Below are 14,438 nucleotides of genomic sequence, written 5' to 3'. Positions count from 1 at the left end.
AATTCAGGTAAATAATGGGTTTCTGGTGCAACCTGCTACATTTTCTCTGCCTGGCTTTTATTCCGACCGGATTTTCAGGGATTATTTCCCATTCAAATGTATGGAGAAAATACGTACAATACATACCTTCCATGGAAATAACAAAGAAAAGCAGACATGGAAGGTGTCTAGCCAATTTACCTCAGAGCAGAGAAGCTCCGGAAATGGGCATATTATTTCTTGAAACTCTGCATCAGCTAAGTTACGCTTACCCCACAGGCTGTCTTCAACCTTCAAAAACGCATTGCCCGTTGTTAAAAAGATAACCCTGAGTGGCTTTTCCGACAGTAGTCAAAAAGTTGGGCTGCCAAAACATTAACTGGAAAATCAGCCCCTTGTAAACTTTACCCTTAGTCCCACAGCTAAGCCCAGGACATATTTTTGTTTTTGTTTTTTTTAAAAAAAAAATGAGGTTTCTTGCCATTACAAATGCCTTTGTAGATGGAAGTAGAAGAGATAGATAAAGGAGCTTTTTTAATTTAATTTTAATTTTTTATTTTTGGCCTGGGTTGATGGTGAGGGATTTTGCAAAGTGTGCATGCTGTTAACCAAGTGAGATTTATTTGAATTTCAGTTCCTTTTTTTTTTTGGTCAGATTTCTAGAGGCATTACATCCTGTGGGCTGCTGTCCCTTCAGTGTCTATATCGTAACATCGTTCTGTTAAAAGGATATTGGCTAAAAGGAACGATGTGCAATTTCTTTGAGAGAAATGATTTCCCTTTAGGTTCCATGCGGCTGCCCTGTGACATTTTAGAGAAGTATGTCATCTGTTCCACAAGATAGTTGCATTATTAGGAAACTCTGCAATCGGTTCTGCGGACGCTTGGAGATTTGTAACCACAGATTCGAATGGCCAGATCAAAATTAATATATGAGAGGCAGATATTTCCCCTCACATCTTCCCCGTTGAAATCCCAGGCTGGATCTTTATATCCATTTCCCTCACCTCATTTTAGCACACAATTTCACCCGGACGCTAATAACAGCCTTCAGCTTCTAGTTATTTTGTGCATCTTGCTGGCTCAGCACATTGGCTCTTTCGCAAGGCAACGTTTGAGAAATTTATCTTACTCTGTCTAGCTCTCTTTCTTTTTTGCTGATGCTCAATTTATTTGGATATCTGCTACACATGAGAATGTGATTTTGATCCAAAAGTATGTTTGACTCTCAAGTCATTTCCAAGTTGTTCATTCAGATTTGTCCCACAGTGGGTGCGCATGGGGCTGGAGCAGGGGCGGGTTCTATTTACCTTTACTACCGGTTCGCATCACACGCGCACTCTTCTCCCCATGCGCAGAAGCTTCTGCGCGTGCCAGATCACCTATGATGACATCCGGGTCAGTGGGTGGAGCCTCCCGCCGGTTTTACTACCAGTTCTTGCAAACCGGTCCAAACCGGGGGTAACCCACTACTGGGCTGAAGAAGGCATTATGAGGAGGGGGTGGGGAATGCTTCCAGAATTTCATTGCAAACCTATAGAAATAAATCTAGTGGAACCCAAACTTTGATTGCAGGTTCCATTTGCTGGACTAGGAAAGTACTACTACAGAGCTGGGAGAACCATAACTTTCTTTGTCAGAGTTTGCAGCACATCCAACCAACACACAAGTAAATGAACTTCAGCAGGATTCAGCATACAATATCAGGAACACAGAAGCAATATTCATAGCAGCAAATCATTACAGAGTAGAGAGATACAGAGGCTAATATATTGTACAGAGGCAGCCATTACAGAAGCCAAACCAACTCTTATATAAAGTTCAGCAAGTCTAAGCTACGCCCAGACTCCAAACTGTCTCTTACGGCCCCATACAAACAAAGACTATGTTTCGGTTTCCAAACAGTCCCCATTGGCTGACCTGTTGCCATGTCTATTCCAGTCTATGAACATTCATACTCTGACATTCTTTAATATTGCTCAGCCAGAAATCCTGATTTCCCCAAAATGGCCCCTTCTATCTCTCCACCTTTTTTTCCCCACTGTAGGAGGACAACCAGCTGGCCAATGATGAATTCTCTAGTTCTCCAATGAAGAAGTTCTCCAACCTTGAACTTGAAGGTGGCAATAGAGAAGTCTTCTGGATGTTCTTGGATTACAACTCCCATCATCATTTCTCACACCTTTTACTTGGAGGTCTTCTAATCCAACCCCCTGGCTCAGGCAGGAATTCCTATGTCATGTCAGACACATGGTTGTCCAATCTCTTCTTAAAAACCTTCAGTGATGGAGCATCCACAACTTCTGGAGGCAAGATGTTCCACTGCTTAATTGCTCTCAATGTCAGGGGATTTCTGCTTCGTTCTAGGTTGTTCTTCAATGTTGGTGAGCTCATTTTATCTATACATTAATAATTACTAATTATTATTATAGTCATGGGCAAAGGATTCAACTTCATTTCTCAGATTACAGAAAATAACCACCGCCTTGAAGATAAAGCTGGAGACGGGACTTTGGCATCAAATGAGACATTAAAGCAAATATTTCATTACTGATTGATGTCTGTCAACCAGCAGAACACCAAACAATCTCCCTTTTCATTTGTAAAGAAAGCAAGCAAGTTTACTTTTCTTGTAAAACAAACACAGATGATTAATTTTAGGGTTTTAAAAAAAACCAGATAAAAATACTGAGTTGAGAAGGGAACTCGGATGTCTTTACACCACCGCATTTGCAGATCAATAATCATTCCATATGGATTATATTTTGTAGTTGGAAGATCTGAGATCACACGATTACCTAATCGCACTGCTTCATTTATCAACTCTTGTGTAGGCTTGATCTTTCATTGTCACATACTCATACATGCAATGTCTCTGCTCCCCTGTTTTTCCATTTTTCCCTCTTGAAGACAAAAAAAAAAGAGAGAGAATTTCAGCTTGTCTTTTCTCCACACTTTCAGAATTGCTTACTCGGAGACCCAGTGTCTAGACTTCAAAAGGATTCCTCACAATCGTTCAGTGGCACTGCATCTCCACAATTGCCTCATCTGAGATCTTTCCCTCATACAGGCCTGAATGTGGAGACCAGAACCTCTAGCAGGGTCTTTGGAAATGCCACTGATAACTATTCTGCTCAGTGGTTATTTGCACGAGTGGGCTGCTGGGGGTTCGCAGCGGTTTGGGAGAACCTCTAGCTAAGATTCTGTGCAGTTCGGAGAACCCCCAAATCCCACTCCTGGCTGGCCCTGCCCACCCTGCCCTGCCAGGAGTCCCCACGCAGCCTGTTTTGGATGCAGGTAAGTGCAAGGTGCACGCGGAGGCTCGGGAAGGGTGAAAAATGGGCCTACTGGAAGTTCGGGAAGCACCTCCGGTGCCTTGGGAGGCTGTTTTCGCCCTCCCGGAGGCTCGAAGAAAGCCTCCATAGCCCAGGGAGAGCAACACACACACCCTGCCATGCCCACCTCTGTTTTAACCTGTAGTCCTAGGACTTTCTGGTGGCCTTCCAATCAAGGATTAAGCCAGGTCTGGTTGGCCTTTTGAAATTGACCACTGAGATGCAGTTTCTTGTGGCATTCAGAGCCCAACAATACCTGGAACAAATTTGTTTTTCAATGTTTAAGAAGTGTGACCATTTCTTCCTTCTGCCGTGACTCAGCCCAGGAAGCTGGACTGCCCATCAATTCTGGTGTTGACCCTTCTCACAAAAGACGGGGAAGTTCATACAATGGATTAAAATGTTCCAAAGCATTTATGTTTGGTTAAGATCCCTTTTCCTTTGTGAGAAACATTTGTTGCCTTTGTAAACCTAGGTGTGGCAGATGCATATGTGGGTCTTTGTGTGTGGAGATAGATATATATATATATATATATATATATATATATATATATATATATATATATATATATATATATATACACGCACAACGCATGTTGGCTTTTTCTTACCGTACAAGAAAACGAAGGCACCACAGGTCACTGCAACAACCTTGCGGATATTCATTCAATCAAAAAAAGGAACACGATGGAGAGCTTTTATATTTTCCTACTACTAGCAGCGGGTAAGTGAAGTTCTGAAACGTGGGGTTGTTGGGTTTTTTTCCCTACAAATGGTAGATCGAGCCTAATTTCAATTCCCGAAAAGGAAGTTGGATTTCAGATCAATTTCATGTAATAGTAGTCCACCCTGCTATCTTATAGAGGTAAAAAGCATTTAAATATGTTAAAACATATTTTAACAGGTCATCGTCGTACTGTATGATCATCAAAGCTAGATATTTAAAATGAGAGCATCTCCGTTTAAACCCAAGAGCTCCTAAGTGACTTTTAACCCAAAAGAAGAGTTAAAAATTGATAACTGCATAATGTAGTTAATAAAAAATAAGAACATGATTCCACCGTGCCCTTAAAACTTTCTTTTTTCAGCAAGCCGGGCTGGCCTAACACTTTTTTAAAAATGTTTTTAATTATTTTGTCATTGCTTTTAATTATGGGGCCAAATATATATATATATATATACCTTTTTAATTGTATTTTAATGTTTGTAGTTTATGTTTTTACTTTGGCTGTACACCGCCCTGAGTCCTCAGGGAGAAGGGCGGTATATAAATTTGATATAAAATAAAATAAAATAAATAATTGGACTAACCACCTTAATAAGTGAATACAAAACTTTAGGTTGTTTTTAAGTTTTAATACTATGAAGCACAATGGAATGGAAAGAACACATGTGGCTATGTGATCTGATTGTTCATACAACATGCTAACACTCAGCCTAAATTATAAAATACTATAGTCATCTTAATGTGCAATGCTTCAAATGACATCCTAACAGAATGTACTGGTCCCTCCAGTCTATAAAGATAAAAGCTGAATTTTTATAACTTCCTGGATCACCAATTGCTGAGTTCAGTTTTAGTGTAGCCTAACATTCCTATGGATCTAATAAATAAGTAGATTATTCTTATTCCAAAGGACAGGCAACTTAATCCTCTGAAATATCCTTCTCCATTCTGGCATTTTCTAGATAGCTTGGAGAATTTGCCATCCATTTCTTGGCCATGCTGGCTAGTCATTTGGGGAATGGTAACATGTCTGGAGGGCACTTGGATAAGGAAACCTGAAGGCATCCATCAGATTTAGTTGATTTAGATTTAGATTTACAGAGTTGGAAGGGACCTTGTAGGTAATCTAGTCCATCTAGTGCAGGGAACCCCACACAATTTCTGACAAATGGCAGCCCAGTCTCTTCTTGAAAGCTTCCAGTGATGAAGCTCCCATCACTTCTGTAGGCAAACTGTTCCATTGGTTGAATGTTCCCACTGTCAGAAAATTTCTCCTTATTTCCAGGTTGAATCACTCCTTGTTCAGTTTCCATCTGAAGGATGCTACTTTGGGTTTGGTGACTACAAGGAGGTTTTAGCAGAGATCAGGACATAGCTACGTAGAATGGGTGGACTTGATGGTACTCCTTTCTGACTATGGGAGCATTACAGAAAGTACTACCGTCAGCACAAGTCCTATTCTTTTTAAGAAGATTATGTCCAAGAGGAACTCACATGTCAAACATGTACAAGCTCATCTGAAAATTATTCCACTTTCTGTATTCTGAGTTCCTCGTTTGACATTGCACAACAGATCTTTAGACCTCCGGAAAAATGTATCTGTGTTTCTATCTTCTACTTTTGAATCAAAGTGGTTTTCAGTCATGTTCATTCTTATTTTAATTAAAATTACTGAATAAGGAATGTTTGCATGTATCTGGGTTTACATACATGAATAAAAACACTCCAGATCTGATTGCATTTTTTTCTACTTTTTTTTCAGGATTGGCGTTGCCTTGTCTGACTGCAAGCCCAAATAGTAAGTTTTAGTTGAATCCATCAATCTGACTAGGGAATTTTCCAGGGCCAAAAACAATGCTATGCTGAAACAAGTAGAATGGTGGAAGTTGATCCCAGGACAAGGATCAGAGTTAGCTTCATCCAAAAATAATCTCTCACATTCCAGATCAACCTTGCCCTCATCATGTTCTCCAGGTGTATGAACTACACCTCCCAAAAGTCTCACGGCAGCCATGCTGTTGGGAGAATTCTAGGAGTTGGAAGTTTACACATCGAGAGGACATTCAAGTTAGAGAAGGTAGCCTTACACCTTCATATATGCCCAGATGTTTCTTCCGAGACCTGCTATACTGGACGGCAAGGTCTCAAAAGAATTCTTCTCATACCCATCTGAGTGCAAGTACGAACTTCTTTATGATCATAGTCTGTTTTATTGTGATGGGATCAACTGGCAAATTTCCAAACTCCCATTGATGCCATCAATACCTTTGTAAGCAGAACTCAGATGAGATTGCAGTTGAATATTGGTAATCAATCTTTAAAATCCAAAAAAAAAAAAAGTTTGAAAATCATAGAATATTCAGTGCAAAATGTTAGAGACCTACTGCTGTTATATTTTTAACAAATTTCTACTGGCCCCTATTGGTCACTCCCCAAATTAAACCATCAATTGACCAGAGATCCTGCCAAGAGCAATCATGAACTAGCCATTCATGAATAGAGATCAGGGTTACATTCAGAGGTGGGCTTCAAAAATTTTAGCAAGGGATTTTCTGCCCGGTTGCTGGGTGGGTGTGGCCATGGTGGGCATGGCCTAGTTGGCCTCCTGCACCACGATGGGGAGATGTGTTTTTGCACTCCCTGGGCTCCGGAGGCTTTCATCAAGCCTCCGGGAGGGCAAAAACAGCCTCCCCAGGCTCCAGAGGCCCTCTGGAGGCAGGAAATGGGCCCATTTCCGGCCTTCCCGAACTTCCAGTAGGCCCGTTTTTCACCCTCCCCGAGCCTCCACGCATGCCTTGCACTTACCTGTATCCAAAACGGGCCATGTGGGGACTCCTGGGAGGGGAGGGGCAGGGTGGGTGGGGCCAGCCAGGAGTGGGATTTGGGGGTTCTCCAAACTGCACAGAATCTTAGCCAGAGGTTCTCCTGAACCCCTGCAAGCCCCCAGCATCCCACCCCTGATTAGATACTACCCAGTAGGCCATCAACGGAACAATCAGCTAACGGTTGAAAATCCCAAAACCAAAGATGGTTTTTTTGAAGACCAGTATCCAACCCAGGTGGAGGCAGGAACGGAATTTAGAATGAGCAACATCTGTAGAAATCGATGTTCCAGATAGCAGTTTGGAGAGGGAGGAGAAATGCCAAGGTCTGAACATACCTGCTTTTGTAAACCAGTGATGTTCTCTCTTATTCTAGCATCATTGCTCTATCCTTATGGGAAAACCCAAGGAGACTCAGAAAACCCAGTAGCTGATGATGGGAATTCTCCAGAGATCTCCATCAAAAAGCCATTCTCCTTCTACGGCAAGAAATACAGCTCCCTTTTTGTATGTAACACCTGCCAGATATAAACCTCGTATTTTCTTTATAGAAACTAAGAAACGGGTTGCTCAACTCAGCTTGTCCACCCACCCCCTGACTCTAAATATGCCTTAATGCCAGTGGTTCAGACCGGTTTGCAAGAACCGGTAGTAAAACCAGAGGGAGGCTCTGCCCGTTGCCCCAGATGTCATCATAGGCAATCTGCACATGCGCAGAAGCTTCTGTGCATGTGCAGAAGCTTGGTGCGCGTGCGATCCCATTGCAAATCGGTAGTAAAGGTAAATAGAACCTACCCCTGCTTAATGCAAAATTTCTTTATACCTCTCTGGAGAGGCAAGTTGTAACATTTGCTGAGGTAGCTGGGGATGACCAAACTCCCCATGGCTTTCATTTCCAAAATAGCTTCCTGGATAGGTAAGAGTCACAACTAATACTTGCCCACTAATATGCCTTTATGAGAATGAATGGGTGGGATATGAGCAATCTACAGTCACCTAAATACATTCAAAAACCCAATCATGAGCACAGTAGAAATCAGTGCGATAAGTGTATGGGGCTCCCAGTGTTGACCTCCAGGTCCCAATAGGTCCAACTGAAGATGACGATGTTGGGAAATAAAATTTGACAGCATCTTGAGATCCACAGGTTCCCCTTCTCTGATATTAACTTACACTAGTTTCATGATTTCTGTTAAGGAACAATGGGAACTATTGCAACCTGTTGTTCCCATTTGCTAACCATCTAGTTAACTTTGGTTAGTGTATGTGGAGAGAGAGAGAGTTGTGTGGATAGATAGATAGATAGATAGATAGATAGATAGATAGATGGATGGATGGATGGATGGATAGATAGATAGATAGATAGATGATAGATTTTGTGTGTGTGTGTAAGAGAAAGAGAGACAGCGTCCTATGTTAACTCAGTTTACTTAGTTTATATCTTAATGTCTTTTAAGATTCTAGAAAATTACCTAATTTCATAATAATATTGAGTGTGTCAAATGAACACAGCCTACCACTTTGCTTTATATTTCTCCAGGTCAACAACAATGGGGGTGTCTCTTTTGGAAAGTATGTCTCAGAGTACACTCCTAATGCTTTCCCTCTGAAAAATGGAATAGCCTTTGTTGCTCCATTTTGGTCTGATGTTGACAATAGAGTCAGTGGGAGCATCTTCTGGAGACAGACCGAAGACCCAGTGCTGCTTAGCCGCTTTGCTGCAGACCTCAGTCGGTACCACCCTGATATTTCTTTCACACCCATGTGGATGTTTGTTGCCACCTGGGACAAAGTAGGCTACTACGGATCTGCTTCAGACAAGGTAGGTCTCACACAACAATGGCAATCTAGAGCTTTCCTCCTCCTCCAGTGGCTGCTGCTTATTTATTGAGAGTAAATGTAGTGTAGAGGTAAAAGTGCTGAACTACAGCCTCCCTCCCTCCCCATCACAAAAACTCACTGGATGACTTTGGGTCAGTCTTTCCCTCTCAGTCCAAGAGCCATGGAGGTAGAGGTGAAAATGTTGGACAAGGAGCACCAAGACCCAGATTTAAGTCCATCTTAAGTCCATAGAGGCTCCCTGGATGACTTTAAGATTGTCTTTCTATTCTCAATACTGTCAGACCTGCCCCAGTCTGATCCCTTAGGAAAGAAAGACCCTCGACTCCATTTGGTAGCAGTGATGGGTTCTTTTATTAAAAGATGCTGACTGCAGTAAAGTCAGGCTAGAATTAAAGTTCCCATGCTAAAAGGATCCAAAATGTTTCCCTTCATCTTTGGGAAAGACCCATATTTTTATCAGGAAAGGAAAGGAAACACTAAACTGATCATCCATATCAGCAACCCCCAAACCTTTCCAGCTTGGTGGCCCACTGGGGGTGGGGAAGGAATGGTTCTGTGTGACTGGTAGGCACATGCACAAGCACACACAGCTCCATTTGCGTGAACAGTAGTGGGCCACAGGCCAGGAGTTGAGGGTCTCCTAAATAATTCTCAACGTGCAATGTTCAATGTTGCCGCTAGATGGCACCTCTATCATCCTGCAAAAAAAGGGATAGCCAAGTTTGTCGATCTAGAAAGACTAGTAGAGTCTTTCTAGATCTGTAAATCAAGTAGACTTGACTTACAACCACAATTGGAAGCAGACTTTCTATTGTAAATTGATCCAGTTGTCATCACTTAATCAGATCCAACTTACTACCCTTTTTTATCACAGTCATTAAGTGAATTACATGGTCGTTAAGTGAACCCAGCTTCCTAGATTGACCTTGTTGGAAGCCAGCTGGGAAAATGGCAAATTGTGATCGCATGACCACAAGATTGCTGCAACCACCTTAAATTTCTGAGCACATTGTAAGCCGCCCTGAGTCTTCGGAGAAGGGCGGCATATAAATCAAAATTAAAAATTAAATTAATTAAATTAAATGCAAGCCAGTTGCCAAGTGCCCAAATTGTGATTGCATGACCGCTGGAGCTGTACGATTGTCATAAATTCAAGGACAGGTTGTGAATCACTTTCTCTGAGGCCACCATAATGTCAAACAAGCAGGGGTTAAGTCAAGGATTATCTGTAGAATTAACTCTGCTCAGTACATGGATGTGTCCTGGACGTTGGACAGTGTACCAAACAAAAGGAGTGATATTTTTAATGGGATCAAGAGAACTGCAAGGATACATGTTCAAAGTAAATGAAACTAATCAAGTTTCATTGGGAAACTAATGTGGAAACTAAGTAATGAGAGAAGCAACCTAGAACTAAGGAGAAATTTCCTGACAGTTAGAACAATTAAACAGTGGAACAACTTGCCTCCAGAAGTTATAAATGCTCCAACACTGGAAGTTTTTGAGAAGATGTTGGATAACCATTTGTCTGAAGTGGTGTAGGGTTTCCTGCCTAAGCAGGAGGTTGGACTAGAAGACCTTTGAGGTCCCTCCCAACTCTGTTATTCTATTCCATTCTAAACCACTAGGACTTGAATTCAACTTTCCTTTAGAAACAACTTTGCTAAGCAACAATAAAGGTAAAGGTAATGTGCTAGTCATTCCCGACTCTAGGGGGCGGTGCTCATCTCTGTTTCAAAGCCGAAGAGCCAGAGCTGTCCGAAGACGTCTCTGTGGTCATGTGGCCGGCATGACTAAATGCCAAAGGCACATGGAACGCTGTTACCTTCCCACCAAAGGTGGTCCCTATTTTTCTACTTGCATTTTTTATGTGCTTTCGAACTGCTAGGTTGGCAGAAGCTGGGACAAGTAATGGGAGCTCACCCCGTTACGCGGCACTAGGGATTCAAACCACTGAATTGCCGACCTTTCGATCGACAAGCTCAGCGTCTTAGCCACTGCACCACCACGTCCCTTTTGCAACAATAGCCATGCCTTAAAATACAATTTTTCCCCCTTTTGTTGCAGGTCAACACTTTTCAAGTTGTCTTGGCTACGGATGGAAAAATATCCTTCATCCTGCTGAATTATGCTCTTATACAGTGGACCACTGGAACTGGAAACGATGGAGATATCTATACAGGACTTGGAGGAATCCCCGCTCAGGTAGTTTTGGGATAGCTTGAAGGTGCAACAAGAAATGCAGGGTTATATTTGCCCAGTCAATGCAACCTCATTTAATCAAAGCGGACAGATACAAAAAGTGGCCCTTAGTTATCCTTCTCAACTCATACTTTTATGCTGCTGGTTTTTCCCCTTTCTTGTGAGCTTCAGAATACTTCAAAAAAAAAATCTAAATATTTACAGGAAGGATATCTACAGCAATGGGGGCAGGTTTTACAGGACCAGACATTAAGAGAGCTTTCCACCTATCACGGAACTGTTTTTTTCTGGATGTGTATTGTCAAAGTTTGCAAATGAAGATTTGCTATTACTTTCAGAAAACATGTGTGTATGTCTGCAACGGTTTGATCCTTTCTCCAAGGAAGCCTAGCCTAGCCTCCATTTCTTCTGCCATACATACAATCTGAACAGGTAGTTGTAAGGCTGTAATTCATGCTAAAGGTTACCCAACTAAGTATTAACTGACAGGGTGATCATTTTTGTCTAACTCGTTTTTTCTATGGGGATAATTTTTGTCTATCTCATTTTTTCTACATGTTTCACTTTTCTTCTTTATTCTGTAACTGCTATTCTAATGGAAAATCCTTCATATAAGTTATTGCATTACATTCTTGATTATCTTTCCATTGATATATAATTTTATGGCACTACTAAAAAACAAAGTGGTAGTATTACATGGGGCTTCCCTTGAGGAGCACCCGGAGGCTCCAACTGGCGCAGAGTGCGGCCGCGCGGGTGGTAATGGGAGCGACATGGCGTTCCCATGTAACACCTCTCCTGTGCGAGCTGCACTGGCTCCCGGTGGTCTTCCGGGTGCGCTTCAAGGTTTTAGTTACCACCTTTAGAGAGCTCCATGGCTTAGGACCTGATTATCTACGGGACCGTCTACTACCACCAATAGCCTCCCACCGGCCGGTACGCTCTCATAGAGAGGGGCTCCTCCGGGTGTCGTCAGCCAAACAATGTCGACTGGCGGCCCCTAGGGGAAGGGCCTTCTCTGTGGGGGCACCTACTATCTGGAACGAGCTCCCCCTGGAGATATGGAGGATCCCGGATCTGCACACCTTCCACCGCGCTCTTAAGACCTTTTTATTCCACCAGGCGGGCCTGGCCTAATCTTTTCCCTCTTTTTAATTATGCAAATTTTAATCGGTTTTTAAATGATTGGGGTGTTTTAATCTGTCTGGCCCAAATTGTTTAATTCGATTTTACTTTGTTTTTAAATTTTGTATCTATGTATTTTTGCTGTTTGGCTGTTCACCGCTCTGAGTCCTTCGGGAGTAGGGCGGTATATAAATCAAATAAAGTAAGTAAGTAAGTAAGTATTAGCTAGTTTTAGAAAATACACTTTTCCCAAAAGGTTTCCACAATTTTGGCCACTACTGTATGATTGATACCCAGACTTGCAATCCAATGAGAAAGTTTGTTGGGGTGTTAATTAGGAAAGGATGTCATTCTTTCTCTATCTCTTCACCAGGCTGGCTTTGACAGCGGGGACCAAGAAAATTACTACAACATCCCTGGTTCCCGAACTCCTGAAATTCTCAATATTATGAAGACCAGCAATGTCGATGAACCAGGTTGCTGGCTGTTTCAAGTGGATAAGTCAATTATTGGAGTTCCCACGGCAAAAAGTGATTGCTTGAATAAGTAAGTGTCAGACCTTCTCTTTTATTGGCTAGTAGGATAGATATGTAAAAAATTGGAATGACCTAGAGGTGGAGCTCTCACCTCACAATCAGGAGGCTGTGAATTCAATCCTAGGTTGAGGCGGATATTTCTCTCTCTGGGCATGCTGAGAATATATCTGCTGAACAAAACTCCGCATTGGCAACATGAAGGGTATCAGGCCATTTAAACACTCTGCTAGATCCATTCAGTTGCCCAAACTCCACCCCGCAAGGGATTATGGGGTCGTTAAAAGAAGATGGTGATAGGGATAGATTATAGGAGAGAAATTACAAACTACTTATAAGTCCGATAAATAAATAAATAAATAAATAAATAAATAAATAAATAAATAAATAAATAAATATGTCAGCTGCTTATAAAGAAAATCTTTACATAATGTTCTACTGATGGCATTTACCACCAGAGAGATTAGCCAGGATGTTCTTGAATAGGTCTCCAAATTATTGGGGGTGTGGGCACAAACAAGGGACATTCTACCACATGTGGTGGACCTGTCCTAAGATTAGGAAATTTTGGGGCAAGATTAAAAAATGGCTGGATGAAATAATAGGGCAGAAGATAGAAAGAAAGCCCGAACTGTTTCTCCTGGTTATTCTGGAAAAGAAAATGCAGAAAAGTATACAATATATCATATTACACATACTAACGGCAAGTACAATTGTGATAGCACAAAATTGGAAACAACCGGACACTCTTTCAGATCAAATCATAATAAAAAAAATATACGAATGTGCAGGGATGGACAGATTATATATGGAAATGAAGGAGAGGGAGGACACCAAGTACTATTTAATATGGAATAAATGGTATTCCTGGCTGGAGAGTAAACATAAAATTTAAGGGATGTTGTTGTTATGAGATTGAATTGTAAATAGAAATCAAGATAATTTAAATAAAGATGTAAGTTTAAGATACAGATATTTAGAAGTAGAATTTGTGTAAAGAGGTTAAATAGGTTAGAGATACCGATGCAGAAAAGTTGTTATTAGTATTGAAATTTTGATATGTTTGTTTTTGGTTATTTATATTTTTTGGGTTTTTCGTGTGTGTTTTTTCCTTGCTTTTTTTTTTTTTTGTGTATTATGTTTCTTTTTGTACTGTGTATTTTAATCTTTGGAAATTTAATAAATATTATTTTTTTAAAAAAGAAGATGATGATGATAAATATGTAAGTAATTACTAGATCCATGGCCCAGGGGTGAAATGCTACCAGTTCATTCCAGTTTGGGCGAATCGGTAGTGATAAAAACTACCGGTTCGGGTGAATTAGTAGTAAAAAAAAAGCTATGGGTTCGGTTGAACTGGTAGTTTAAAAAAGCTACCAGTTTATCCAAACCGGTATTTCCGACAATCAGCTATGCCGTGTGGTTTAGCTTCACTAGAAAGCAGGAAATCCTGCTTTCTAGCGAAGCTAAACCACGCGGCACAGCTGTTTCCCCCCCTCGCTGTTCTACTTACTTAGTGAAATCTTCTTTTTCCTTATGAAGTGCACGTTTGCTGCGCACTGCACATGCACACACAGTGTGATTTTGGTGCACACCGTGCATGCACGGGCAGCAAACCAGTGGCAATCCAAGAAGGATTTCACCACTGCCATGGCCCCTTACTTATTTTGCTGTTATCTCTTTCCATCAGGTGAAGCCCACTTCCAACGCAGACAATCTGCTTCTCCATGCCAGCCTGGGTCAAGTTGAACAGCATCTGCCACCTTTCTCAAATCCCTCTGCTACCCTCTTCGAACAAGAAAAAGTTTTCGGGAGCTGCCATTGACTGTAGATTTAGCAATAAATGATTGCACTCACATAGGTGGTGTGTCCA

At 41.5% G+C, this 14,438-nt stretch overlaps 1 protein-coding gene across 2 annotated transcripts; it reads left to right on the top strand.

The window, feature by feature from the left end:
- Positions 1-3,884: 3,884 nt before the first annotated feature.
- LOC117669321 (sushi, nidogen and EGF-like domain-containing protein 1) lies at positions 3,885-14,421 on the top strand. 2 transcript variants are annotated; one of them, XM_087876555.1, is made up of 7 exons: positions 3,885-4,038; positions 5,804-5,839; positions 7,240-7,370; positions 8,404-8,685; positions 10,773-10,910; positions 12,406-12,578; positions 14,256-14,421. In XM_087876555.1, the coding sequence occupies exons 1-7, from the start codon at positions 4,002-4,004 to the stop codon at positions 14,257-14,259; spliced, it is 801 nt and encodes a 266-aa protein (XP_087732681.1). In that variant the 5' UTR covers positions 3,885-4,001; the 3' UTR covers positions 14,260-14,421. The 2 variants fall into 2 exon arrangements, with proteins under 2 accessions (XP_087732681.1, XP_087732682.1); XM_087876556.1 differs by lacking the exon at positions 14,256-14,421 and having other exon boundaries at positions 12,406-12,582.
- Positions 14,422-14,438: the final 17 nt, after the last annotated feature.

The sequence above is a fragment of the Pantherophis guttatus genome, chromosome 10 (genome assembly GCF_059756535.1).
Source record: "Pantherophis guttatus breed Tessera chromosome 10, ASM5975653v1, whole genome shotgun sequence".
NCBI classification, from domain to species: domain Eukaryota; kingdom Metazoa; phylum Chordata; class Lepidosauria; order Squamata; family Colubridae; genus Pantherophis; species Pantherophis guttatus.
Note: the sequence above shows the minus strand (reverse complement) of the source record. Positions and strands in the feature narration are given on the sequence as shown.

Bases quoted from the DNA above. Each gene is read 5' to 3' on its own strand.
- LOC117669321 (XM_087876555.1), top strand. From the start codon at position 4,002: ATGGAGAGCTTTTATATTTTCCTACTACTAGCAGCGG. The intron at 5,840-7,239 runs GTAAGTTTTAGT...CTCTTATTCTAG, and splicing joins TCTGACTGCAAGCCCAAATA to CATCATTGCTCTATCCTTAT. The intron at 7,371-8,403 runs GTATGTAACACC...ATATTTCTCCAG, and splicing joins AGAAATACAGCTCCCTTTTT to GTCAACAACAATGGGGGTGT.